This window comes from Python bivittatus, unplaced genomic scaffold, assembly GCF_059951505.1.
Source record: "Python bivittatus isolate LINGU-HERP-01145 unplaced genomic scaffold, Pbiv_v1 ctg000180_np1212, whole genome shotgun sequence".
NCBI lineage: Eukaryota > Metazoa > Chordata > Lepidosauria > Squamata > Pythonidae > Python > Python bivittatus.
This window is the reverse complement of record NW_028277047.1, coordinates 5962552-5988724: the sequence shown is the minus strand read 5'-3', so window position 1 is coordinate 5988724 and position 26173 is coordinate 5962552. Positions and strand designations below refer to the sequence as shown.

At 45.9% G+C, this 26173-nt stretch overlaps 1 protein-coding gene across 3 annotated transcripts; it reads left to right on the top strand.

The window, feature by feature from the left end:
* Positions 1–5988: 5988 nt before the first annotated feature.
* Positions 5989–26173, top strand: MUS81 (MUS81 structure-specific endonuclease subunit). 3 transcript variants are annotated; one of them, XM_088137430.1, is made up of 18 exons: positions 5990–6171; positions 8781–8844; positions 10411–10685; positions 12338–12485; positions 13116–13246; positions 15162–15260; positions 16571–16651; positions 16998–17086; positions 17405–17587; positions 17986–18090; positions 19142–19269; positions 20457–20569; positions 21715–21831; positions 22270–22365; positions 23434–23556; positions 24204–24307; positions 24690–24773; positions 25661–26173. In XM_088137430.1, the coding sequence occupies exons 3-18, from the start codon at positions 10572–10574 to the stop codon at positions 25725–25727; spliced, it is 1782 nt and encodes a 593-aa protein (XP_087993556.1). In that variant the 5' UTR covers positions 5990–6171; positions 8781–8844; positions 10411–10571; the 3' UTR covers positions 25728–26173. The 3 variants fall into 3 exon arrangements, with proteins under 3 accessions (XP_087993557.1, XP_087993556.1, XP_087993555.1); XM_088137429.1 differs by having other exon boundaries at positions 10408–10685; XM_088137431.1 differs by lacking the exon at positions 15162–15260 and having other exon boundaries at positions 5989–6171; positions 10408–10685.

Below are 26173 nucleotides of genomic sequence, written 5' to 3'. Positions count from 1 at the left end.
CCCGGCTTGGCCCTTCCGCTTTAAGGCACCGCCCGAGGAGGAGCCGCTTCCGGCCTGGCGGCGCAGAGCATGCCGGGAAAGCGAGTCCCCCGCCTTCCTTTTCTTCGGCCTCCATCCTGTCCCCCTTCTGGGAAATGGAGTTTGGGCGGGGCAAAGGGAAAGCGCGTGGGCGTGGTTACCATAGAAACGGGAGGCAATTTTCCCCCCCCCGCCTCCCAATGGCTTTCCTTCGCGGGCACCGGGCACCTCATGAAGTTAAAATCAATAATTCTGTATTATTCCCGTCGGGAATAAGCAAAAAGCTCTTTTTTGTCCCGCGCCTTCCTCCTCGTGGGCTCTCGAAAAGGCTTCTGGGAAGCCGCCTCCTCTCCCCGGGGTAGATGGGAAATGTAGTCTGCAGGTGGAGAAAGGGGGAAAGGAGAGAAACTGGGGGGGGAAGAGTGAATGACTGCGATTTTTTAAAGGAGGAGATGTCAGTCAAGGCTTATTTTTGAAGTTAAAGACTTCCGGGATTATCTGCCAATTTAATTCTTCATGTCAGGTGTGCAGCCAAGCTCGTGCAGAGCGTTTCAGCTCCTTTTTTTCTGCCTAATAGTTGATTTATCTCATCCATCATCCCAACCCACCTTGGAGAAGAGGAAAAAAAATATTTCATTTTTCTCCCATATATTTTGTTCAACTTCTTCTCCCAACTTGATTGTGCAGTCCAACATTTCCTCAGATTCTGGAAAGGCCACTCCAGAAATGAGGAGCCAAACCTTTTATCCCAAAATATCACACAGGTATTTAAACATGTCACGGGGAAAGATTTATAAAGTAAGAACAACCTTTTGTAGTAGGAATAAAAACACAAAAAGAAGGGAGAGGCAGTTTAAAAAATCATAAAACATTTTTTTTTTTAACTTTTGGGTTGAGCTTCTGCATAGAGCCACAGAAAAAGTGCAGAGTATTTTTTTTCAGTAAGAAACAAAGGGAAAAAGTCACGGAAAGTGTACTTTACTTTTTTTTTCAGCCTGAAAAAAAAAATCCCAAAGCCACAATGAAGCGCGCTCTGCTCCGAAAGTGGAAGAGCCTTTTTTTTTCCTTTTAAATGTCAAAAGGAAATAGGCTTTTATTGATTATCTGATTGATTTGATTTCCACCAGTAATATCAGGAGAGCAAAACAGCCCACTTAGCAACTTTTATCATTATCACAATTCTATCATTGCAGTGCGGGCCTCCAAGAAAAACCAGCTTGTGCCCTGATCTATGTTTCTTCAAGAGGAAGCCACGAAGCTAATGGTTAACCCAAATTAAATTGTTTTCCAGGTTGCCTTGAAGCATAAATGAACAAAACAGGCTAGGTTGGCGGAGGAAAAAACCTGATCAAGATAACCCTAACCAAGTTTAGCATGTTTTACAAATGCATCTTGTAGGTCTTTATCGGTGTGTTGTGTGAACACAGATGATTTGACTTACTGTACTTTTGGAGGGGGGAAGAAGACCAAGGGGGGAACTGGAATCTAACAGTGACTGAGTATAATTCATCATAAAGATAATGACCACCGTACTGTAAAATATACCAAGTTTCTCCAGAAGATTTGCTGAAGATGCTCTGCATGAGTGTTGGTGAAAAACCAAGATTCCCACAATGAAAGGCTTGGCCCCAACCCAATATGTGCGACTAAACCAGCCCTCCAGTTCAGTTGTTTCTATCCCCTGCTGCAGAGGAGAAAGGTTGAGAGGAACATAAAGAAAACCCGTGGCTTTGCGGTTTTAAACTCTTTTTCAAAATCCCCAAAGCCTGCTAAGAGAAAATAAAAGGAGAAGAGAAATAGAACGACTAGATTTGAGGGCATTTTTATTCTGGAAATGAATGGCAACAGACATTCTTGAGAACGCAGAGCGAGTAGGCACTCATAAATTATATGCCCTTTTTAGGGGAGGAAAAAAAAAAGACAGAGAAATGGTTTGGGTTTGCCAGCAGGAAAAATCCCCAGCTTAAAGGAGCGTGAAGCAGCGACGCACATACCCTACATACTTTTGACTCTGCTCTGCCCAAAATCAAAAAGGTCCTGCTTAACGTCGACCACATCCTATAAGCCAGCTGCTTCTCTCTGGTGGCGTTTCCTCTGTTACCTTCTCCTTTGACGCTCCGTTACCCTTCCAACCAGAACAAAAGATGGAAGAATCGAAGATGGTGCTTTTATCCAGATACCCCTGGCTGGGTCCCCCCAACACGGTTCGCCTGGTTCGAGGCTCAGCCACTGCAGCCGTACAACGTGCGAACCTCGCGCAGTCCCAGTCTTGGGTAGTTTCAAAATGTCATGCAAAGCCAGACGCTCTGGTTCCTTGAGGGTTCAGTCTATTCTCTGAAACCAGGAAATGGGCTAATTCAGGAACCAGGTTAAAACATTCGAGCCTTTTGGTGCTGTTGTTTTCGGATTCTGGTGTTCCCCATCACATTTTATTCAACCTGCTCCTGTTTCCCTCCTCCCCACCCCACCCCCAAGCTTCCTTTGTTTCAGCAACCCATCTGTTCGTGGGGAAGGGGCAGCCTGTGGGGTTTTGCTAGGGGTGAACAGTTGGGAGTCCCCAGGGGGAAAAGTCTCCATCTTCTTGCCCACCACTCCAAGGCTGAAGAACAACCCCAGAGACAGCGTTGCGTTCTGTAATTCATTTTGAATCTTCAGCTGCACAAAGGGGGGCAGAGCTGGTGGAGGGAGGCCCTGACCCCCTTCCCCTTTCTTAAGCATCACTGCTGTTTCCAGAGAGTTCAGCATCCCCGTGCTTCCCACTCGCTGGCAAAAAGCTCACAGAATCCAGAGACAGGACAGAAATCAAACACATCAACACACAAACAAGCAAAAAACCAGAATTCCCACTGACTGTCCGACCAGGGGTGGGAGAAGTCTTCCCTATCATTAGACAAAGCAAAGCTATCATCTGAGATGAGCGATTTTCGGAAAGGGGCACAGGAGGAGAGTTAAGAGGAAAATTCCCCAACATAGTGGGAGAATAGTGTTATTTTTCCTTGCAAAGGCAGTACGGCGGCCAGTTCCATCACAAAGGAATTCAGCCAGAATTAATTAGGAAAGTTAAGGCAATTTCTCAACAATTGCTTGTTCCCACAACCTGTTAGAGAGTTTACCTATTGCCTGTTTTCCTACAATAGTTTGAAACATAAATTAACCAAAAAGGGACAATGCTTGGCCACACACACATATAACCCTAACCTAACTCAACTACACTGAGGATGCTGTGTGAATGTAGATATTCGGGTTTTCACTGGCTGCAAGTGACTAGTTGCAACCACAGCCAAGATGCATTTATGTCATTTTGCAGGAATATCTGCATTACAAACATATACACACACCCTTTTTATTTTGGTGAGGTGTACCTATCCGTAAGTTTCTCTGCACACCTTGCATTTCATTTTCTCTCCACGGCCTGGTCTGGACTATTGGAATACATACATGGAAGAAAGCTGCAGTCCCCACAAGATTAAACTACAGTATAATAAAAGTGTTGGTTTCTGATGTCCTCCAAGACTTTTTGCAATTGCCACTATTGATTAAAACGCTCCCCAAAACTAACTTTTGCCAGTCAGTTTCTCTGGGTGTTTCAGTATCGTGTTCAACGTCAACCCACACCCTTGATGTTATGATCAATTTCAGGTTAAAAAGGCTTTTCCAGCATTATGAAGTATACATCCACCATTTTAACCTAGCACCATGATCATTTGAGAATTTCCTCTGTGCAAAATGAATGCAGTTGGAAGAAACAGAGAAGTTTCTGTAGGAATACTTGTATGTGGGACTTCTTGCCTCATGAGGTTAGATGATCTCTGCTATTTTCTCCTCTTGCAATCTTTTGATTTTCTCATCTTTTAATAGCATTCCTGTGGGTAAATTCACATTGATTTTCCACCATGTTTCGGGGGGACCGTTGCATGACCATCACCCTAACTCTGGTGTCTGTCAATCTCTTAACACTACAATCGGTTTGCAATCTTTGAACACTTCTTAACAATAAGCACCATATATGGCAATGAAGATTTTTCCAGATCAAGGTCCGCTCTACCAGCTCTTCCTAAACCGACAAGCCTACAAACATGGCTTTAAGGCCTGGGAGACAACACCCGGTGAAAATAAACTCATTGCAAGGGAGATAACACAGTGAGGCAGAGAAAAATAGCATGGACTAATGATGATCTTGTTGGACTGGCACGAGGAAAACCAGTTTCTCGTCCATCCTCAGCCATAGCAACTTTGCCACTCTCTCTCAGCCCAACCTCCCTACCTCCCAGGGTTGTTGTTGTGAGGAAAAACAGGAGCGAATGTTATGTATGCTGCTGTTGAACGCCTGAAGAAAAGACAGGGTGTACAGCTTATAAATAAGTAAGAATGGTACCTAAACCCAAGTAGGGAATCTGGGGCTCTTCGCATGGCACTGGATTCCGATCCCTAGCAGCATAGCCAGCAATCAGGGTTTATGGGTGCTGGAATCCAGCAATATCTGGAGCCAGCATGGTATAACGCTTAAGGTGCCAGGCTAGAAACCAGATTTCAGGCAGTCCACCTTTAGGGACTGAAGCCGGCTGGGTGACCCTGAGCAAACTTTCAGCCAAGCCACCTCAAAGGGTTGTTGTTGTGGGGGGGTTGGTAATAGGAGGAAAGGAGCATTTTGCAGGCTGCCTCGAGTTTTAAAAAAATAAAGATGGTGTATTAATGAATAAATAAGTATCTGGAGGGCTGTAAGCTCCTTATTTTTAACCGAAGGCTGGAGAGGGTGTTTTTAATGACCCGCCATCACCCCTGTAGCAACTTGGCCAAACTGGTCAACCATCTGAAGGTGCCTCACACACCAAGCTTTGGCATGTGGGGTGAAGCTGGCGCATGTAACTGGTTTATGAATTGCTGCATTGTGTGAATCCAGCAAAACGGAGGCGGTCAGAAAGCAAGCTGAGCTGTTGTGGGAAGGGAGTTTTTGTGCCCAGAGATGCTGAAAGAACTTTTTAATTTGTTCTTCCATTCATTCATTTACAGACCCGCGATCACACCCGCCCGAGAAGGTATTTCCTGGTGAGACATTCCAGCTTCTTCAGCTTTCCTCCACGAAACACCGCTAAAAATAAAAACCAAACCAAAGCCATAGAGGAACGAGCAGAAAAAACGCCCCTCACTGTTCAGGTAGAGAAAAGTGCATTTGATTTCCTCGTTGCGCTTGCTTTCCCGCAGATCTCCATCCCATCTTTGGGGCAAAAAATACATGGTTCCCGCACTCATGCAGAGCCAGGAAGGAGGTGGGCATTTCTGCTGCAAGGAGGTTCGGGCCGCTCCAGCAAAATGGCACTTCCGTTCCCATTCTTGCAGCAAGGCAGGATTCCTCTGGGAAAACACATCCCCAAGTTGTGAGTCTTGGAGATCACAAAAAGACAGGCTTGGCTGCCTCTTACACCCAAGAGCCCCAATCCAACTCCCCCCCCGCTTTGCTGCTAAAAAGGCACCAAGTCATCGCGCCGCAAAACGCAGGCGCGCACACCGGGGCCGGGTTCACACAACACGCTTGAACTAACCCGAAGGCTTTCCCTGACCTGGTTAAAAATGTGGAGCGAGCCCAGCCTCCTCCCGCCCTCCTCCCCCCCCGCGCCCTCTTCCTCCTTGCAATTGTGTAAAAGAACCGATGGGCAGAAGCGGGGAGTGGGGGGTGGGAGCCGCCTCTTGTGCAATTTGCACCCTGCTGCTTGTGCAACCTGGGGAGCGGGGAGGGGGCGGGCAGGGCGAAAGCGCCCAGCCCGGCTGGTCGCAGGCGGCCCGGGCGAAGGCGAAGCGCAGCAGCAGAAACAAAGCGGGGCCGGGCGAGGAACCAGCGCGCCTCCGCCCCCTCTTCCTTTTTCGCGACGCTCAAACCGCTTCCAAATAAGGTGTGATCGAGACCCGCCAGCGCCTCCCCTCCCGCAGCCCGATTTGGCCTTATATGGCCATTTGCAGCGATAGCGCGGAGGAGGCGCAGCGCCTGGCACACGGGCGCCCTCCGGCCGCCCGGGCCGGGTACCGCAGGCTGGCAGGCGCCGCCGCCGCCGCCGCCGCCGCATCGGGTCGCTCTGGCAGCGGACCGGCGGGGAAGGATGGCGGGGCCGGCTTTGCACGAAGGGCCCGGCCCGGCGGACCCCATCCCAGCCCCCCGAGGTGGGTTCGCAAGACAGGCTAACGCGCCTTTGGTGCTAGAGCAAAGGAAGTGGATCATGGGTCTTCTGGGCATGGGTGTCCCCGTCCAAGCAGGGCAATCATATTCTGCCTTAAATGGAAATTTTAAATGATAAGGTTACCTGTGGCTTTGCAGATCAGTGTTTCTCCACCTTGGCCACTCGAAGCTGAGTGGACTTCAACTCCCAGAATTCCCCAGCCAGCATGGCTGGCTGGGGAATTCTGGGAGTTGAAGTCCACCCAGCTTCGAGTGGCCAAGGTGGAGACTGGCTTAGAGCCTTCAAACATGGAATATTCCGTGATGGTTAAATCACAAGGAAGGGCGTTTCTGTAGGGTATCAAGAAGAATTTCCTAACAGTAAGAACGACTCAACAGGGGAATGGATTTCGCAGGAGGTGGGGGTGTTCCTTCACCGGAGGGGTTTAAAACAGAGGCTGGATGGCCATTTGTCAGGATGTTGTAATAGCAGAGGTTTCTTGCTCGTGCGGCAGGCGTAGTTTTCCCAAGACACCTTCCGAGGTTTCTTTTAATTCCCCATCTAAGTCCCAGGATTTCCCTGTGGTCTCCCATCCCAACCCTAACCAGTTCCGATCCCATTTGGCTTCTTTGAGATCAGCCCACGGGGGCTAGCAAACTGGCTGAAGCTTATGGATGCTGGAGCAGACCTGCTTGTCCACAGTAGGGTGCCAAGAGTTCTGTAATCCTCAGGACAGCCCTGTGAGGTAGGCCAGCTAGGGAGAAAAATCTCCCTTTCTCAGCTGAGCAGGGTTATCCTAGTGCCCTCTTGAATGACTCCCTGACTCTTAAATGCATTTATTTCCAAATAAAGTACAGATTTCTCTCTCTCTCTCCCTCTCTCTCTCCCTTTTTTTGGCCTGACTCAATTTTTGTTCCACTCATGCTAGATTCAACCCCTCGTCACAGCTACTGAACCAGACACTCCACCCAAAATATTCTGGCTAAATGCCTGCATTCATAGCATCATCACAGTTGGCTCTTGGGAAAGTATCACAAGAAAATATTAATCTTTCCAAGCAGATTTCACTCCTATACTTTACAGCAGTGCTTCTCAACCTTGGCAACTTGCTGGCTGGGGAATTCTGGGAGTTGAAGTCCACCCGTCTTAAAGTTGCCAAGGTTGAGAAACACTGCTTTACAGAGTTATTTTCCTCTCTGCTCCACACACTCTTTCCCTAATTTACTTAAGGGGTTCAGCAGCACTGGATTAAGGCCAACGGATGCCCCGAGCACAACCCACCAACGGTTGCCCCTCCACGGAAGCAAAAATCTCATGCCATGAGACAGAAACGAATGGGATTTCTGACCAACACCTTCAAACCAAACTTTTAAACTTCAGCCATTCCCCGTGCTGACGAAAACCATTTTTTTAACAATGCAGATGAAAGTCAAACCTGGCAGAGGAGGCCAATTATAAAAAAATTCAACTAAAGCTGAGCGTGGCAGTGAAAGAGTTAAGGGCATAATCGTCGGGAGAAAAAACTTGGGGGTGTCCCCCCTCTTCCCTTGGTGCCCTAAACAGAAGCTTAGTTTGCTTAATGGTTAATCCAGGGCTGGCATTAAGCGAGCTTTTTCTCCGAAAATACAAATGGCGAAGCAAGGGTGGAGATTAAGGCGCTAAATCAAATCATTTGAGTCTAACCATGCTGTTTCTGCAGTGCAGTAGCAGAAGAACTAGTTGAAGAGCTAGTTAAAGCATAACTCATCTGTACTGCAGGAGCCAGAAAGCGTTCTGGAGAAGCAGAAACATCTATTCCCATTAAAATGCTGGAGATGTGGCAGAAGGAAGTGCAATTCATAATTTCTTCAGTGAAAAGGATCTTTTAGCAGGTGATGGGAAAGAGACCTCTTTGCTGAAAAGCAGGGTGTAAATAGATTTACTACTATTACTAACAGGAACAAACCGCTACATTTTTAACCAGGGTAAGAAGCTTAGCTGGAGACAGATCCACCCAAAAAAATCCTCTGATTCCATCCAACTGTTACTGCTTATCTAGAATATTGTTAATTGTGCATATTTGCACAAGTATTTTGAAAATGCATGAGCAATGTTGAGCACAGAGACGGCCTTAGCGTTTGAAGCAGGAATTTATATTTTACTTCCAACCGCTGCAAAAACATTTGAGGAAGAGAATGTGTTTTTTATCATTCTGGAGCACGGAATGGCTTTACGTTTGGATTACGGCCAGAAATTTTTACACAGAGTGGCTACATTATATTTATTTTCCTAGAAAGTTTAAACAGCCGCCCATCCTAAACACATCACTCTAGGCAGCTAATAAACCAGTTCACAAAAACGATATAGAAACTACAAATGGAAACATGGTAGCCGGAGTAACCAAGACTTTTTACACCAATCTAATTTCATGGAAAATTAGAAAAAATGAATGAAAAAAAATCCATACTTTTTTAACGTAGCGAAAATAAAAACCCCTAGCACTATTTATCAACTTTTCTTTCTTACAGGCTGGAGAAGAGAGTATTTTACTCCCACCCTGCAGTTACTATTCTAAGTTTGCTTTGTTGTGGTTTGCTGAATATTTATTCGATTTATGTCCCATCTTTTGTGCAGGAGCACAAGACGGGTTATATGGTGCTTCCTTCTCCTATTTGTCGTTAAACAACAACCCTGCGAGGTAGGTTGGGTTAGGAGAAAGTGACTGACCCAAAGTCTTCCGGGGGGCTTCTGTGGCTGTGGATGGACTAGAATCTGATTTCCATGCTCCTGGTCCAACACCTTAACTGCTAGACCACTATAGCTCCAGCAATCGATAGACCACAGCTGGATGGGTTAAAATATGGTTGGCAAACCACAATGCTGGGCACAGAGAATATCCTAGGGGAAAAACAATGAAAAATCCCATTACAGGAGTGTGATGCATGACTCCAGTCTGTGGCAAGCTAGAAGTGCATCTGAGGCCAAGCCAACTTTTTCATAACCCTTCAAAGCAATGTTTCTCAACCTTGGCAACTTTAAGATATGTGGACACTGTTCCAACGGGATCCAGAAGTATTACCATATATCTAAACTGAAGTCAAAGGTTGTCTCTGTTCGCATGGAAAACTGCAAAATTTGGCATCCTTGTTTAAAACAGGGACTTGTGCTTACAACCCCCTTGCAGTGTAATGACTATTTCAGACCAGTTGAGGCGGATTTGACTTCCCAGATAAAAATCTCACATAACAAAAATAATATTTTAGGTACCTGAATCCAGGTGGGAGGACCTCGGGGTGGTTTGATGGACACAGCCCTGTCGTTTCCTTGACTAGACCGTGGCAATGGCTCCACTTTGTATTTATCCAGGAAGGTTTTTCCACTTCCCATCCTAGCCTTCTGCCTGGGGGTTCCAAGGCATCTCCCATCCAGATACAAACCTGGCCCAACCCTGCTTAGCTTTTTGAGATCCTCCAAAGTTAGTCATGAGTGTAGGTGTGTGCAATGTATGCAATCCATAATATGTTTCCTTTGGCTGCAAGAAAGGGCTGTTTATGCGTGTACATGTATCTCGGCCTTCTACGCCAGCATGCATCATTCAGAGTAGGTTGTAATTACATACATATTTATGTCTCTTATATGAGCATGTGCACACATGCATTTATTTAAAACAGTGTTGTTGTTTTTTTTAACTTTGGCAGTTAAGATGGGAGGACTTCGACTCCCAGAATTCCCCAGCCAACATGCTTTAAGATGGGAGGACTTCACTCCCAGAATTCCCCAGCCAGCATGCTTTAAGATGGGAGGACTTCACACCCAGAATTCCCCAGCCAGCATGCTTTAAGATGGGAGGACTTCGCTCCCAGAATTCCCCAGCATGCTTTAAGATGGGAGGATTTCAACTCCCAGAATTCCTCAGCCAGCATGCTTTAAGATGGGAGGACTTCACTCCCAGAATTCCCCAGCCAGCATGGCTGACTGGGGAATTCTGGGAGTCAAAGTCCACTCATCTTAAAGTTGCCAAGGTTGAAAAGCACTGATTTAAAACATTCCTGGTAAGATTGGAGAGAACAGTTACAGAAAGGGATTTCTGATGCTTTTCTTTGGTATGGTTTGCTCTACCAATCGGGAGGATGGGGGAGACGCAGTAAAACACTGAATTCTGAGTATCTCCTCCACAGAGACCAATTCGGGGGGGGGGGTGAAATTAGATGCTCAAGCGAGGACCTTTCTATATTTTCTATCTCTATGGTTCCCTCTGAAGCAGCACCACGGACGAACTGCGCGTGCGCCGCCCCTTCAACGGACAGCCGCTCTGCCCGCCTGCGACTCTTTGGTGCAGGAGCTCGACGAGTTCCCGTTTTTAAAGCACGACGGCGCGAAGAGGAGAGGGCGAGAGCAGGAAAAAACGACGGCCGCCCTTGCAAGATGCCGAAACCGCCGCAGGAAGGCCCGAACCCCTTGTTTACGCGATGGCTGCAGGAATGGCGCGACCAGGCCGCGGAACGCGGGCGCCCCAAGAGCCAGCGCGCCTATGAACGGGTAAGCCCCGCCCACTGCGGTAAGCCCCGCCCACTGCGGCACGTCCCTCCCCCAGGGAATATGTCTTTTGGAAAAAAGTTCCTGTTATTAGTGCTGAATAATAATTAGCAACACTCTTAATACAGTAGTAATTAGAACAATTATTAGGATAATAATTATAATAAAATGCAATATTAGCCTAGCTGTTAATATAATAGCATTTAGAATAGTTGTTAGTATAGTAATCAACATAACCAGACAGGAATTAATATAATTAGTTTAATAATAGGACAGTTGGTGGACTGGAGTGTAACTAGTGAAATTAGTATAACTATTAGTATTTTAATTAGCATAATACTTACCTTGCTCATGGCAATTGGTAATTGTAATTATATTATGGGCCAGTAATTAATACTATTATCTTAATTGTCATTATCCATAGTAGCAATGTGAAGTATGGATCAGAAAGTCTGGCCTAATATAATAATAAGGATGATGATGGATTCATAAATGAAGCATTTTCAATTTCTTAAGCATTTTAAATTTGTTAAATTTTAAATTTGTTCATGAAGCATTTTAAATTTGAAGCACCCATCATTGATGCTTTGAGGAGGCCAGCTGCTTAGATGCACTAACTACGAACAATTTTAGTGATGCATAACTGATCACGATTGTCTAGCAGTGACAATAATTATTGGCCAATGATAGATTCTCCAACATCCATAATTAACCATGGTTAGTACAATATATGTTGAGGGATAACTATTAACAAGGATTAATGAGCAACGGAAGGGGGCCTTCTTCCTATATAAAAAGGAGCATTCTTTTTTAAAATGCTTTATTCTCCCTCTCATGTTCGCAAGCCCCAATCCGTGTCCTGTCAAGTCAACTCAAAGTTTATTTCAGTCAAAGACCAATCTAGAATGAAACAATTAACAAACTGTTTAAAAGTAAAAGAAGAGGACGACCAGATATAAAATGCAAGCTACAGAATATTATCGTCACTATGATTACCAGCGTAAGCTGTCTCTAGAACTAACAAACAGAAGGCTATTTGTCCCACACTAAGAGAACTACAATTCTGATATAGAACTAAATTAAAACAAAACAAAGTGACATCTATATTAATCTATTTATTTGAACCCATCAGCTGGCTGGGGAATTCTGGGAGTTGAAGTCCACACATCTTAAAGTGCTCAAGCTTGAGAAACACTGCTCTAATCAATGCTCGAGAAGGACACTGATCCTTGAATGTTGTCCCTGCTATCAACAGACTCCATTTTTATATATTTCTTTCTTTCACCAACCCCCTCTTGATCCAAACACCCCTTTCCCACCACCCTACTGTTTTTCCTCCACCCTTCACCAGTTCTGCTGGCATCCCCAATGTGCCCGAGCTGTGCCATCCATCCCCTAAGGCTTGACATTTTGGTGAAACCGATCCTCCAAACGCCACTCTCCGTGTTTGGAAACCAGGGCCGCCTTGAAACGAAGCCGCCTCGTCCCTTTGCCTGGAAAGAGGCTCTTTGGTTTGGCCCCGTGAATCCCCCCTCCGTTTCTCGACTCGCACCCAGATCGGATCACAGAGGTGAAGGGACCGCTTTGGGTCGAGCAGACTCTCTTCCGTTGCCCTGGAGCCACAAATTCATCTTTCATCCTTTTGTCGTGCGCAGGCGCTGAGCTCTCTCCGCAAATACCCCCTCCCTCTGCGCAGTGGGCGCGAGGCTAGGATCCTTCTGTATTTCGGTGAGAAGATCTGCCGGCAGCTGGACGAGCAGCTGGAGAAACACCGCAGCACCCAGGACGGTTCAGCACTGCCAGGTATGGAACAAGAGAGCCTCTGAAGGGTCTGTGATCACTATGAGAAATCAATTATATCTCTGTGAAATATTCTTCAAGGTAATAAAGGTGTCTTTCCCCTCAACCGAGCACAACTCCTAGCGATGCCAAGCAACCTCTGTATTTTTATTTTTAAACGATTTGTGTTTCCCTTTGTCCGGGATACCATTTCAAGTTCCCTGTCTAGCTGCCGGTGACTTCCCAATTTCCACCTAAGCATGAATCCGGTCAGACCCATTTTTTCCAAAGATCAGCCAGTGAGCTGATCCTTTGAGGCCAATTCAAAGGCAAAAAAATCTCCCTCAACTCCTGAAAACTTCATAAATTCATCGGAGTTGTTTTTTTGTGGGAACAGGGCAGTGCGTTGCATTTTCGCAGAATGTCAGTTGCGACCTTCCAGCCTCCACAGCCTTAAAACTTCCTGTTGGTTTCCCATCTGGGTATTAACTGGGTCCAGCCATCCTTCCTTTTAATTTTATGCAAGGGCATAAAATCTTGTGAAAATGAAAAAGCCCTCCTCTGGGAAGCAATGGTGAGAGTTGTAATGTCTTTGGCTCCGGCTTTTAGAAGACTCGGAAATGAGATTTAAAGAGTTTGAAACATGCATTCCAGGTTTGCCAGCCCCGACGTCTTCTTGGAAAGGGTGTGAAGATGGTGGCGACCCAACTTTCAGCGACAGCCCAGCGCTGCCCCCTGCCCCATCGTCTCTGGAGCCAGCTCAACGCCAAGAGCAATGCTCAAAGGTAAGAGCTTTGCTATGGATAACATGCATCCATTCATTTGGGGGCTGTTTCGTTAGGGAGGGGACAACCATGCTGCTTGGAACAGAGCTGGAACCAGTGGGTGGGTGTGGTCAGAAAGGCTATTTTACCATGTCTTTGGATAAAAAAAGAGGCTAAACCCCCCATCACATCCACCCGTCCCACCTGGTCAGGCAGAGAGGGGATGTTGCGGACCAGGTCAGCAAGAGAATGTCAATTGGCAGGGCCCGGGAGGAGAGTCTTCTCTGCCATCACCCCTGCCCTTTGGAATATCCTCCCCCCAGAGATGCGGCAGACCCCTACCCTCCTGGCTTTCCGGAAAGGATTAAAGACCTGGCTCTTCCAGCTTGCGTGGGGTGACAACAATCTTACCCATTGCTGGGGGTGGCTGACGCCTTGATGACACTCCCCGAGTGACTGCCAATTTTAACATCTATCCTTGCAGCTATTTACTCTCTATTTATTTAAGATGCTTGTGCATTGTAATTTTAATTGTTTTTAAACGTTTGATAAACTGCCCAGAGTCGTTTCAACGAGATGGGCGGTGACAAATGTCTTATATAAATACATAAAAATAAATAAATAAATAAATTAATTAATTAATAAACATTCTTCTAAAGAAATGGTGGGTAAATGTCAGGGCTGCATTCATTCAACACCCCTCACCTGGGGAACTGAAGGAACCCAGTGGGCTCAGTTCACACAACCTGCTAAGCCAGTGTTTCTCAACCTCGGCAACTTTAAGATGTGTGGACTTCAACTCCCAGAATTCCCCAGCCAGCTGGGGAATTCTGGGAGTTGAAGTCCACATATCTTAAAGTTGCCAAGGTTGAGAGACACTGCGCTAAGCCATTGAAACAAAACAAGGTGAAAATTAAAACACGCTAGCCAGGTTGTATGGACACTACTGAGGCGAGACTTCCAAAAAACTAGAAACTGTTGGATGGTTTTCGGCTGTCTTGGGAATAGCAAGTTAAGTTAGAGCGTGGGCTGGGACACTTTAGCCAAGGCTAGGAGTGTGCCCCCCTCCCCTTTTCATTCCCCTCCGTAACGCGAATAGCTGAAAACCGATGGATTGTCTATATTTTGAAATTAGGAGCTTGGAAAACAGCCATGGAAACTCTCAAATCAGCTTATCGAAACCAAAGGAAGTTCCCAAACTTCTCCCCGTATTAGCTTTGCCTACTCGCCTGATGTGGCCGTTCCACTCCCATCCCGCTTTCCAGTTTCTGTCCTAAACGGTGGCACGAACTATAGTACATGCTCTCCTAAACCCCCTTCCTCCTTGCACCTTCAGCGGTTGTGCTCACAAGTCCCATTGAGTTCAAGGGGACTAGTTCCAGGCTGAGAACATCCAGGGCTGGTGGACCTGTCTGCCTTTTTGGCACCAGGGTCAGGGAGTTGGAGGATCCCGTTGGCTGCAGTTTTCCCAGCCCTTTATGTTCCTACAATCTGTGTTTTATTTTTTGATTATTTGCTCCTTGTGTTGTTTTCTGTGGACTTGACTGGGGTTTAGCCAGGATAAACCCTGCACTGAGTCATGTGCCTTGAAAGATGGCAGGAAGTGGTTTCCTAAATGCAAGTCCCCAAAGACATCTTGAAGTGCCCAGTCCCCTTCCTCCTACTTTCCACAGTGTGCCAAATTGGTTGGAGGCAATCTTTCCTGGACGCTTAGCTTCGTCCAGACCAGGACAGTGGTATTATTTTAAAAAAAAATGGTGGGTTCTGCCTCCATTGAAATGTTGTGCCTGCTGGTGATTATTGATGGAGATGGGGGAGAGTGGGAGGAGAAAACATCCCCCAACGATCAAAAAAGACATTTTTATTCACTTGATCACGTTTATGTAGCCGCCCATCTCGCATAAAAGCGATGCTGGATTGAGCTTTCTCTTTCCAGAAAAAACAGATCGTTGCACAGCATCGTGCCCGGGGGTATGTGCCCACTCGGCGTTCTCCAGCTTATGCGGTACTGTTGGCCCTCTACCGCAACACCATGGTAAGATACGGCTGATACTGACCAAGTTGGCTGCAGAAACATTTTAGGATCGAATGGGATGGTTGCAAACTAGATCCTCTTATAGCAAAGGGCAGGTAGTGTTCCTGAGTTTTAAAAATTGGGGCATTTTGAGTAAAGTGGTGTGGCCACACAAGGGTGCATACATTTCTCTCCTTTCTCCCTCTTCGTGTTCCCTCCACTTTGGAATCTGTTTCATTTGTTTTTCGCCTTTGGGAGGAGATGAAACTTCTGCACGCAAATATGTCCTTGAAGGCACATTCATCTGTTTTTACCTATTCCTGGGTTGGGTCTGTTGTTGTTCAGTCGTTAAGTCGTGTCCGACTCTTCGTGACCCCATGAACCATATCGCGCCAGGCCTTCGTCCTTCACTGCCTCCCTGAGTTTGCCCAGTTTCATGCTCATTGCTTCAGGGATGCTATCTAACCATCTCATCCTCTGCCGTCCTCTTCTCCTTTTGCCTTCAATCTTTCCCAGCATCAGGGTCTTCTCCAAAGAGATCTCTCTTCGCATTAGGTGACCAAAGTATCTGAGCTTGAGCTTCATTATCAATCCTTCCAATGAGCAATCAGGGTTGATTTCCTTTAAGATTGACTGGTTTGACCTCCTAGCCGTCCAGGGGACTCTTAAGAGTCTTCTCCAGCACCACAGTTCAAAGGCATCAAATCTTCAGCACTCAGCCTTCTTTATGGTCCAGCTCTCACAGCCATACATTCCTACTGGAAGAACCATAGCTTTGATTATGCGGATCTTTGTCAGCAAGGTGATGTCTCTGCTTTTTAATAGGCTGTCTAGGTTTGCCATAGCTTTCCTCCCAAGGAGCAAGCGTCTTTTAATTTCATGGCTGCCGTCTCCGTCTGCGGTGATCTTGGAGCCCAAATAAATGAAGTCTGTTACTGCTTCCATTTCTACCCCTTCTATTTGCCAGGAATTGATGGGTCCAGATGCCATGATCTTAGTTTTTTTAATGTTGAGTTTCAAGCCAGCTTTTGCACTCTCCTCTTTCACCCGCATCAAGAGGCTCTTCTTCACTTTATTTTTACTTTGCAAACTTTGTCCTTACGCTGACACCTCTGGAAGATTTTTCCGGATGGGAGAGATGGATTGCGTGATTTGAAGACTTCTGAAAACCGAAGGAAAATTGTGGGGCAGCTCTTAATTGGGAAGTTTAAACAGGGTGAATTTATATTCAGAGGTAGAAACAAACACCTCCTGTTTCTAGCGTTAGGCCTACAGGAAGGAATGCTGGAGGTTGTATAAAGTTTGTCCTGCCCTTTGGATTTCTTTCCTAGAATCCTGATTCCCGGGGCTATCTGACAAAACCAGAGCTGCAGAAAACTGCTCAGCCTCTGTGTGATAAATCCTTCTTTCTGGTAAGCTGATACCCTCCCTGCTTGTTATTACACCAATGATGAAAGTTACTGAAGATCAATTTATTTTTGGTCAGTTTTTGACTCCTGGCGACTGCCTGGACTAGTCCTTGCGGTTTTCTTAGCAAGGTTTTTCAGAAGGGGTTTGCCCTGGCCTGCTTCCCAGGGCTGAGAGAGAAGGACTGGCCCAAGATCCCCTAGTTGGCTTTGTGCCTGAGGCAGGACTAGAACTCAGGGTCTCCCGGTTTCCAGCCTGATGCCTTAACCAGTACACCAAACTGGCTGGAAGATGGATAGGATTATTGTATGAATTAGACTAGCAATTCTCACGCTGATTTCCCCATCACAGGTCGATCCTGGAAATAAGAGCACTGCCTGGTCTGCCGTCGGCACTCTGATTCGCAAGGAGCTGGTCCTCAAGACTAATATCCCAGCCAGGTTGATTACCTTGCACTAAAGAGTTGGGAAGAGGGAGAATCTGTCTTGCTTTGGTTGAAGATGGTGGTGCTTTAACAGAGTTGGCGCACTTGTTGACAGGCGTCGCTCTTAAGCCTGAGAGAGAACGAGGAGATGGATGGATGGAGCTTTTCAAAACCTCAAGAAGATAGCTGAAAGGTTCTATCATGAGGGAAGCTCCAGTCCAGTTTTTAATTCGTCTTAGGGCTGTGTTCGTTTCCCCTTGGGTTGTGGTGGTGGTTGACAGTAGAGACTTCAGAGAACTGGTCCATTTTTGACTTGCAACCTTTTTCTGAGCAGATATTCTCTGACAGAAGCAGGGCTAACCTTAGCCCGGGAGCTGCATGCCTCCGAAGAGCTGAAGGAAAACAATTCCCATGCCCTGAAAGCCGCCGCATCCCGAACCAGAGAACTTGTGCTTCTGGAGGAAAACGACGGGAGCGCGTTGGGCTCCGAACACTCCGACCGGAGCACCCCCAGCAAGTAAGACCACGACCCCTTTCCTCAGGTGTGTGTTTTATCTTCCTGGGGTCCGGATGAACGGCAGGAGTGTAGAAGTTACCCCAATTCCTAGGATGACCCGGCCTTGTGGTGAAATTGTCTTCGGAGCCCTCTTCCACCAGCCACCCCATTTCCCAAGAATTCCAGGAAGCAGCAACATCTGTTTGGGTGTTTGTCCAGCACATTAAAATAACACAAAAATAGGTTTGGGTAAGCCAGGGTTCAGTGGGTTGAGCAATGTCCCCTACATATTTTCAGATGAAAACGTCTCTGCAAAGGAAGGGAAATTGCAAGGCTGTAGAACCCCCTCGTCTCTGAATTTTGAAGCGGGAGTAATTTCTCTTCCCCGGCTCTCAACTCCGTTGATCCTTCCTTTCTAGATCGAGCCACGAAGAGCCTAACTCGGGGCTGTCCAAACCCCAGTTTGTTTTTGAACCGGGACAGTTTGATATTATTCTCTGTGTGGATTTCATCGAGACTACGGGGTAAGCAGCTGTGATGATAAAACCACGGCATATGTGTCATGCATGGGGGGTGTGTGTGTGCACGCTTGTGAAAAGTCCAGCTGTCTTCACATATAACCATGAACCAACTCCAGGGCGATCTGGCTTAGCTTTCTCTCTGTCAGTTTGACCTGCCCGTCTTCTTCACAAGACACTTGATTCCAGAACCCACATATCAATCCCCAAAGGGGAGCTAAAAACATGACACTCCCAGAGTCTTCCCAATATTAAAGAAAGTGAGTGTGGACTGAAGACTTTTCAGACCAAAAAAAGGTTCAGTTGGGCATGACTCAGGTCTATCCTTTTTTTTTTTTAAATGCTTTCCCCCAAGGCTAAAAAGCAGGGTATAAATTGAAAGAATAAATAACAAGCTAGGTGGTTAGAGTTTCTGTGTGCGTGTTTTTGTTGATTTAAACAATGTTAAGTCTACTTTAAGCCATATTCTAAGTGGGGAGGGCCACTTGGAGCCTTTAGGCTAACACTTGATAAATTTACCATATAAGTATCTTCGTTCACAGCAGTGTTTCTCAACCTTAGCAACTTTAAGACGTGTGGACTTCAACTCCCAGGATTCCCCAGCCAGCAGCTGGCTGGGGAATCCTGGGAGTTGAAGTCCACACGTCTTAAAGTTGCTAAGGTTGAGAAACACTGGTTTATAGCCTGCCTCTGGGTAGGATCTATAAACAGAAGACAAAGTGAACAGATCAAATAGAAGAAGCAACAGATAAGTTAGAAACACCCAATCAAGGTTCAGGAGATCACTGGGTCCCAATTCCCCAAATAAAAAACTGCCACCAATAGATTGACGTTGGCCTCCAAAGAAGAGGCGCTTAAAGAAGCGACAGATGAAAAAGCCTTCATTGGGGGTGGTGTGGAGAAAGGATCCCCCCCTCCCCACCCACGGACCTTAATATTTGGGGAAGAACTTGCTTAAGCTTTTAGGGTGCAAGGATCCATTTCACAAGGAAGAGCCTCGCCTAGCACTCTTAACCAAAGGAGATTTTTAAAAAGCAGCTCTGCCCCTCGCTTTCAGCGGACCCACGTCCCGGAAGCAGGACCTGGTGAGCGAACTTCAGCGTCACAATGTCCCGTTTAGCATCCGGAAGCTTCACGTTGGTGATTTTCTGTGGGTTGCCAGAGAGAGAGCCCCTCTTGCTGCAGGTGGGTGAGAGTTCCTGGCAGCGTAATGTGTGGTAGGGTTGACCTGGGAGTGGACATCTTTTCCACCTTCTGCTTCACTGTGGCCAAATTCACACGTCGCGCTAAGATGTCACATGGTGTGAGCTCGGTGTTGGGTGGGAATTAGATCAGTGCTTCTCAACCTTGGCCACTTGAAGATGTGTGGACTTCAACTCCCAGAATTCCCCAGCCAGCAAGGCTGGCTGGGGAATTCTGGGAGTTGAAGTCCACACATCTTCAAGTGGCCAAGGTTGAGAAACACTGATCTAGATGCTGTAAGGCATAGATGCAAAATTAAGGCTGCAACGGTCCCCCAAAATCTGGGGCCTGATCCCCAGGGATTGCCCAGCATTGTTAATTATGATTAATCACATGACCAGACAGCAACGTTATCAACTCTATATGACGTTGAACTAAGATGAAATACAATTTAGTTTTCCTCCTGGCTTTGAGTTATTCCGCTCGAAGGCCAAATGGGAACCTCAGACTGGAAGGCATTACATGCCCCTAGCTTATGGCTCCAGTGTGTTATGTGAGCCCTGCCAATTGTGGTCTGGCCAAGAAACTATGATTAAACTGCATATGAACCCAGATGGCGTCTTTGGAAAAGCAGGCTCCCTCTGGTGCCCTTTTCTCCCAGTTGGGTGTGCAAGATGATGAGAAATTCACCAAAAGTGAGGGAAGGATAATCCCCCTATTCTTATTTCCCTTCTCCGTGGCCATCAGACCCTCTTCCCCTCTGTTAACCCACCTCTCCTCCACAGTGAAAGAGTAAGGTAAGAATGGGAGGAATCAGGAAAGGCTGTAGAAAATATTTCCTGACCATGAAAATTCCACTGGCCTATTTCTTTTTCTGTGAAGGCTTTAAGGGCTTTAAAAGGCTTACCTTTATGAGAGCTAGAAACTTGTCTAGTCCAAACTGACCTTGAGTAATGGACTTATCTGCCGCTCAGAGTGCACGCTCTCCGCTGAATTGCACTGAAGCGTCTGCTGTCGAGGTATCATTTTGATGCCTCGGTGTAATGTATAAAACTTGGAACCATAAAATGGATGAGTTGAAGGGATCCCAGAGATCAGCTAGCCAGTGCAGGAATCTACTCTTACAGCAGACCTGGAAGATGACCACCCAGTCCATCTGCATCCTTTAAAAACTTGTCCCACCTTTTCAGAGCACCTGCAACCGACTTCGGTTCGGGAGCTGGTTTTAGACTACGTGGTGGAACGAAAGCGGATGCCTGATCTATGCGGGAGCATCATCGACGGTCGCTTTCGCGAACAAAAGGTAACCGGGAAAGAATTTAAAAAGTAAATCTGGTGTAGAATTCAATTCTAACTGGAAACCATTCCTGCGCTAGAATTTAATACACGGAGTTGTATCACACTCCACATTTGGGTGTTTCTACATACAGAGTCTGTAACTCAGTTTTATGGAAAATTAGATTTGTGGCATTGATTCAATTCAGTTTATGGCAGTTTATAGTTTTAGTTAGTGATTTATGCTGTGTTCACCCGGGCTTTTAGTTTAAAGCTTAAGAAGGACTTTTAATTCTTTCTTCAAAACCTAATATGATATATCTTATAATTTTATAAGTAATTATAAAATTACTTTATAGTGGCCAGCTGTCCGCAGCCTGATTTTCCATCTTCTTGGATTTTCCTTTTTTAGTATTGTTCTTAATTCTGGATGTACTATGTATTTTATATATATTTATAGTTTTAATGTTTTTTGTAAGTTGCCCAGAGTCCCCTATTGTGGGGGAGATGGGCGGGGGAGAAATCCAACAAATAAATAAATAAAAAATTAATTAATTAATAACATACTGGAACATTGTCATTTTTATGATACTTTAGATCCCTTTGTTTACTTATCCATAGACCATTATCTGTGTTGTACCTTTCCATTCGTCTTATATTTTCTATTTTTGTTTACATCCTTTCTTTAAAACGTTTATTATTTATTTTTTTAAGCAATTTATATGGCCGCCTAACTCAGGGTGATTTCTTTTTAAAGCAAGTGTTAAAAAAAGCCAGGAAAGAAGTTACATTCTTAGGAACAGTTGGAGGTCTTAATACAATCTGGAGTTTATCAAAGTATTTCATCCAGAAAGAATGTTAGTGTAACAACCACCATAAGGCTGCTTGGATCCAGAGTTAACCACTTTTAGGCAGAGATTGCAACGGATCTTAGCTTGAACTAAAACAGGATTTGGGAAGTTTGTGGAAGCCCAGTCTTTTGTGAGTAAACTGGTTTGTTTCTATCGTTTGCATGTTTGAAATCCGAGTTTGAAGAGGAAGAGGGGAGAGAAATGAATTGAAATAAATATCTTAGTGGGCACCCAGAAATGATAAATACAGCTTTCACTCATGATTCAATCCTGGTTCATAACCATCTATCTCCCCCTCCCCCCCATCATGACTCGAATCCAGTTCCGCCTGCGGCAGTGTGGCATTTCCCACCCCATCTACCTGGTGGAAGATTCGGGTTCTGCGCAACATCTCAGCCTGCCGGAAAAGACCCTGCACCAAGCCATCGTCAATACTCAGGTAAGGCTTCCTTGCAAAGGTGAATCTTTTTCTCTTTACCTTCCTCGTATCTCAAAACCCAAAAGCTCGACCCTAAATCTGCTTTCTGCCAGGCCCCAGATTTTTCCTCTTTCTTAACCTGTCCTTTTTTGCTGCATCAGCTCCATTATTTTTATTTTATTTTTTATTTTATTTATTAAATTTTTCAACCGCCCATCTCCCCCCAATAGGGGAACTCTGGGCGATTCACAACAAACGTTAAAAACATAAAATATATAAATACATAAAACCTTAATTAAAAACATTACTAAAAAGGAGAAGGATGAAAAATCTGAGGCTGAAGGCAGAACGCCTCTATGGGGGTGGAGAGACATCGTTTATCTCTCACAAGAGGGGTGGAGGGACATCGCTTTCACCCGTGGGCGTCCCTGCTCTCATCAGAGTCTTCATCTTCCCCAGGTCATGGATGGCTTCTTCGTCAAACGCACCCGCGACATTCGGGAATCCGCAGCCTATCTGACCATCATGACCCGTCACCTCACCAGGCTGTATCAGGTAGGTTTGGAGCAGTGTGGACACCTTGACCGTAAGCTGCATCATGAGGACTAGATTCTTACCTTCTTTTTAGAAGAAAGGCCCTCTGTGTTAAAGCATCTGCTTTGTGCATCAAACATTCCAGGTTTCATCCTTAGTAGTCTTAGTTTGGATTGGAACAGCCTCTTGTTCAGACGTCTGCAGAACTGCTGAACGTCCTTATAGGTATGAATGAGGTTCAGGTCTCCGCTCAACCGCAAAATTCACTGCCTGATTTTGGATCAGCGGCACTGACCCTCAGCCAAACCTATTCCTACAGGTTTGGTGTGATAAAATGAGGGGAAACGAAAGCGAGGGTTGCAATATTAAATTGCATTGATCTTAAGGAATATTTTAAATAGGAGATCATTTTCACTTCTCCCCTCCCCCTCTTGATTACCAGTTGTTTTAATTACAGATGCAAACTCATAGGAGCGCAGTTTCAAAGTTTGTGGGTTTGTAGATAGAAAGATTTTTAGAAAGAGTGGATAGAATGATTTTTCTTTTAGTGGCCTGCAAATTGATTACAACAGATCCTCAGTTTAACACACTTCAGTTTAGCAGACATTGGATACAACGGACTCTGCTCCCATTTAACAGACTAACCTGTGAAATCAAATGTCTGTAAAACTGAGGTTTTCTTTGTAAATGACGCCATTTGCATCAATTTTGCAGTTACAGAAACAACAAAAATGGATGCAAACGATCTACATTGAGATTTAACGGGCATCTCTCCCCCCCAAACGGTCCATAAAGTGAGGTTTTATGGTTGTTAAACCGCACACGATTGTTTGATCTCCCTTTAAACAGGTGGTGGTTTCGGCAGACATACTAAACCCACCCTTGTTGCGGTAAAATGGAATAATAAATAAATGAAATGAAATGAAATGAAATTCATTGCTAGGAAAAGGGTTTCCCCAGTCTAGGATTGAGAAACTAAAAAGCAGAGTAAGAAAACAGTGTTCATATAAAGACATGGAGGGATGGTGGGGAAAAAGAAGGGTTAAAGAACTCCCTTCTAAGGAATTTTTTTCTTTTTTTTCTGGGTAGGACAAAATGCTTTTGAGCTGTACCAAAGAGGAACTGGAGGGTGAGCACCCCCTGCAGCCCAGGCAGGGCACCTACAAGCTCCTGACATTTGCTGAATTTAACGAAGGGGCTGTAAAGAACAAGGTGATGAATCCAGGAGTCGCCGCCTCCTTTGGGTGGGAAAACAGGCGATGGGCAGCAACTTAAGAACGGAACATGTGCCTTCTATGTGGGAGATCCCAGAGTGAAAAAAATAAGCAGAGACAGATGAGGAAGACCCCAAAATCATAAAGTGACCCATTGCAAGTCAGCATAAGCCATCTTTTGCTAACCGGGTGCCTTTCTGACGTGCCACCCATTTGGTAAGGGCAGATTGAGAAACACCGAGGGAATAAATAGATCGACCCGAGAGAAAGGGAATTTCCGTGTCCCAAAAGGATGGGTCAATGCAATTTCCAAGGTTTTCATGAGCATGAATTTGATTTGTTGGTAAACCACGTCTTGCAGACCCAGCTGGTTTTGGGCCGGTCGCCCAGAACCGTAGTCAAAACAAACAGGTAGGTCAGAACGTGGCCTATGAATAGCAAAACTGATTCTCTACCTGCTCTTCCAGTTTGCGCTAAGTAACAAACTCACGGAGAAACGTTCAGATTTTCCAGAGCACTCCCTTAGTCCAGATCCGTAGCTAAACGCAGGGAAGAAAGTCAGTCTTGCTGAACCGGGTCATCAGCTGCATTCACACGACTGCCAAGCGGCTCCTTTTGAACCCCATTCCTGCCTCCCTTTCCCAGGCACAGACGGTGTACGAGGTCTTTGCAAGGCAGCTGATGCAGATCAGCGGCCTCAGCGGGGAAAAGGCCGCGGCAATTTTGGAAAGATACAAAACACCCGCCAGGTATGAAGGTGGGGAAAGCGGGGGGGGGGGGCTGGTTTTGTTCTCCTGGCTTTAACATAAGCCAAGACTAGCCGTTTCCCACATTGCAGGGAACAGAGCGAACAGCTCCCCTGTGCGTCGTCGGCACCCGAGGCCGATTTTTCCCAGATTCCGTTCTTCACCTCTCCAGGGTTAAAGGTGGGGCGGTGGGAAAGATCGTTCTTGGACAACGACCTCAGAGAGGGGTTGCTAGCAGAACAGACAGTGCTCTACCCTAGTTGAAAGCAGCCTCCTACACGGTGAAGCGTAGGGTTTACATTTGGGAAGAAATATGATGGGTTTTGCTTTGGCCCGTCCACGGAGGTGCTGATGACCCTTCCCCGGGGTTCCTCTTCGTTCCCAGCCTGATGGAAGCGTATGCTGCGTGTCCGGATCCAGAGAGCCGAGAGCTACTGCTGAGCAGCGTCAAATGTGGCCAGCTGCAGAGGTGAGTGTCAGAGCTGTGGGTCTGTCTTCCCCCTCTTTGCACAAGCTCCCCCAGTACCCCCAACTGCAGAATGGCTTCTGACAGATCCAGGGACCAGTGACCAAGTACAGGCTCTTTTGGTGGTATCTGGGGAGGTCAGGCCAGGAAAAATGAGGTGTGTGGCCCTTACACCATGAAACTGCACAGACATGGTATAGCTCTCAGTGGATCCAGGCACGCTCATGCCTACCCTCTCGTTCACTGCTGTCTAGCACGCTCAATCCGAGTGAGGCTCGTGGTGGTCCTGCGTTGCCGTGGCATCGAGATGTTTGGCAAAAATTTTCGTACGGGCTGAAATGGTTAAGGTGTCTTTTTTTTTTTTTAATGTTGGATGTTATATGGATACTTTATTGGGAATAGGTTTACCGTAAGTTTTTTAAGTTCTTTACGATGGGTGTTTTATTTGTGCTGCTATTACGGGTATTTGGATTTGTTAAGAAGCTGATGGGAATTGTTAGGGATTTGGTGCCCTGTAAAATGGGTGGGTGGGTGGGTGGGTGGGTGGATGGATGGATGGAAGGAAGGAAGGAAGGAAGGAAGGAAGGAAGGAAGGAAGGAAGGAAGGAAGGAAGGAAGGAGAAATAGAGAGAGAGACAAAGAGAGAGAGAGAAAGAAAGAAAAGGAAGGGAGGGAGGGGAGAGAGAGAGAGAGAGAAAGAAAAAAAGAAAGAAAGAAAGAAAGAAAGAAAGAAAGAAAGAAAGAAAGAAAGAAAGAAAGAAAGAAAGAAAGAAAGAAAGAAAGAAAGAAAGAAAGAAAGAAAGTTGATGGGCAGAGTGGTAAAGCTGTCACTGTTACCTTCTCTTTGCCTTTCATAACCCCCCTGCCTCTTTTTCCTTCTTTTTCCACAGAAATCTGGGTCCTTCTCTTAGCAAAACTTTGGCCCAGTTGTATTGTACATCAGGACCGCTGCCTTAAACACCAAGAGGCTGTGAGAAGTGTGTGCTTAGGAAGAGTGTGTGTGAAGAGACACACACACACACAGAGAAAGAGAGAGGAAATAATGGCATTTACTGTCCTGTCAATGAAGAGAAGGCTTTGGGGATTCCCACAGTTGGTCACCCCTTGTAAAACACAGGGAAAGGGGGGTGCATCAAAGTCCCGTGTGCAAGGTCTTTACCGACTCGAACTGCACTTCCTTGCACAAACTGAGAGGGGAAGCGATTTCATACACACACGCACACCTCCCCAGAAGAGGGTTTGGGTAAATGCTCTTACTGGGTGCTCCCTGGGGTGCTGAATCCTGCCTAACCGTGCCTTGTTTGATTGGAAACAACTGAAGAAACATACCCGAATGCTAATAAAAATCCTAAGAAAATTGTCCTAATAGTCCAATAAAATTTCGAGTAGTTTTTAAAAACAAA

What these genes read in the sequence shown, in the direction of transcription:
- MUS81 (XM_088137430.1), top strand. Translation starts at nt 10,572, where the DNA reads ATGCCGAAACCGCCGCAGGAAGGCCCGAACCCCTTGTTTACGCGATGG. An exon ending in GACCGGAGCACCCCCAGCAA is followed by an intron (nt 17,588 to 17,985) that starts GTAAGACCACGA and finishes CTTCCTTTCTAG; the next exon opens with ATCGAGCCACGAAGAGCCTA. An exon ending in GTCGCTTTCGCGAACAAAAG is followed by an intron (nt 20,570 to 21,714) that starts GTAACCGGGAAA and finishes ACTCGAATCCAG; the next exon opens with TTCCGCCTGCGGCAGTGTGG.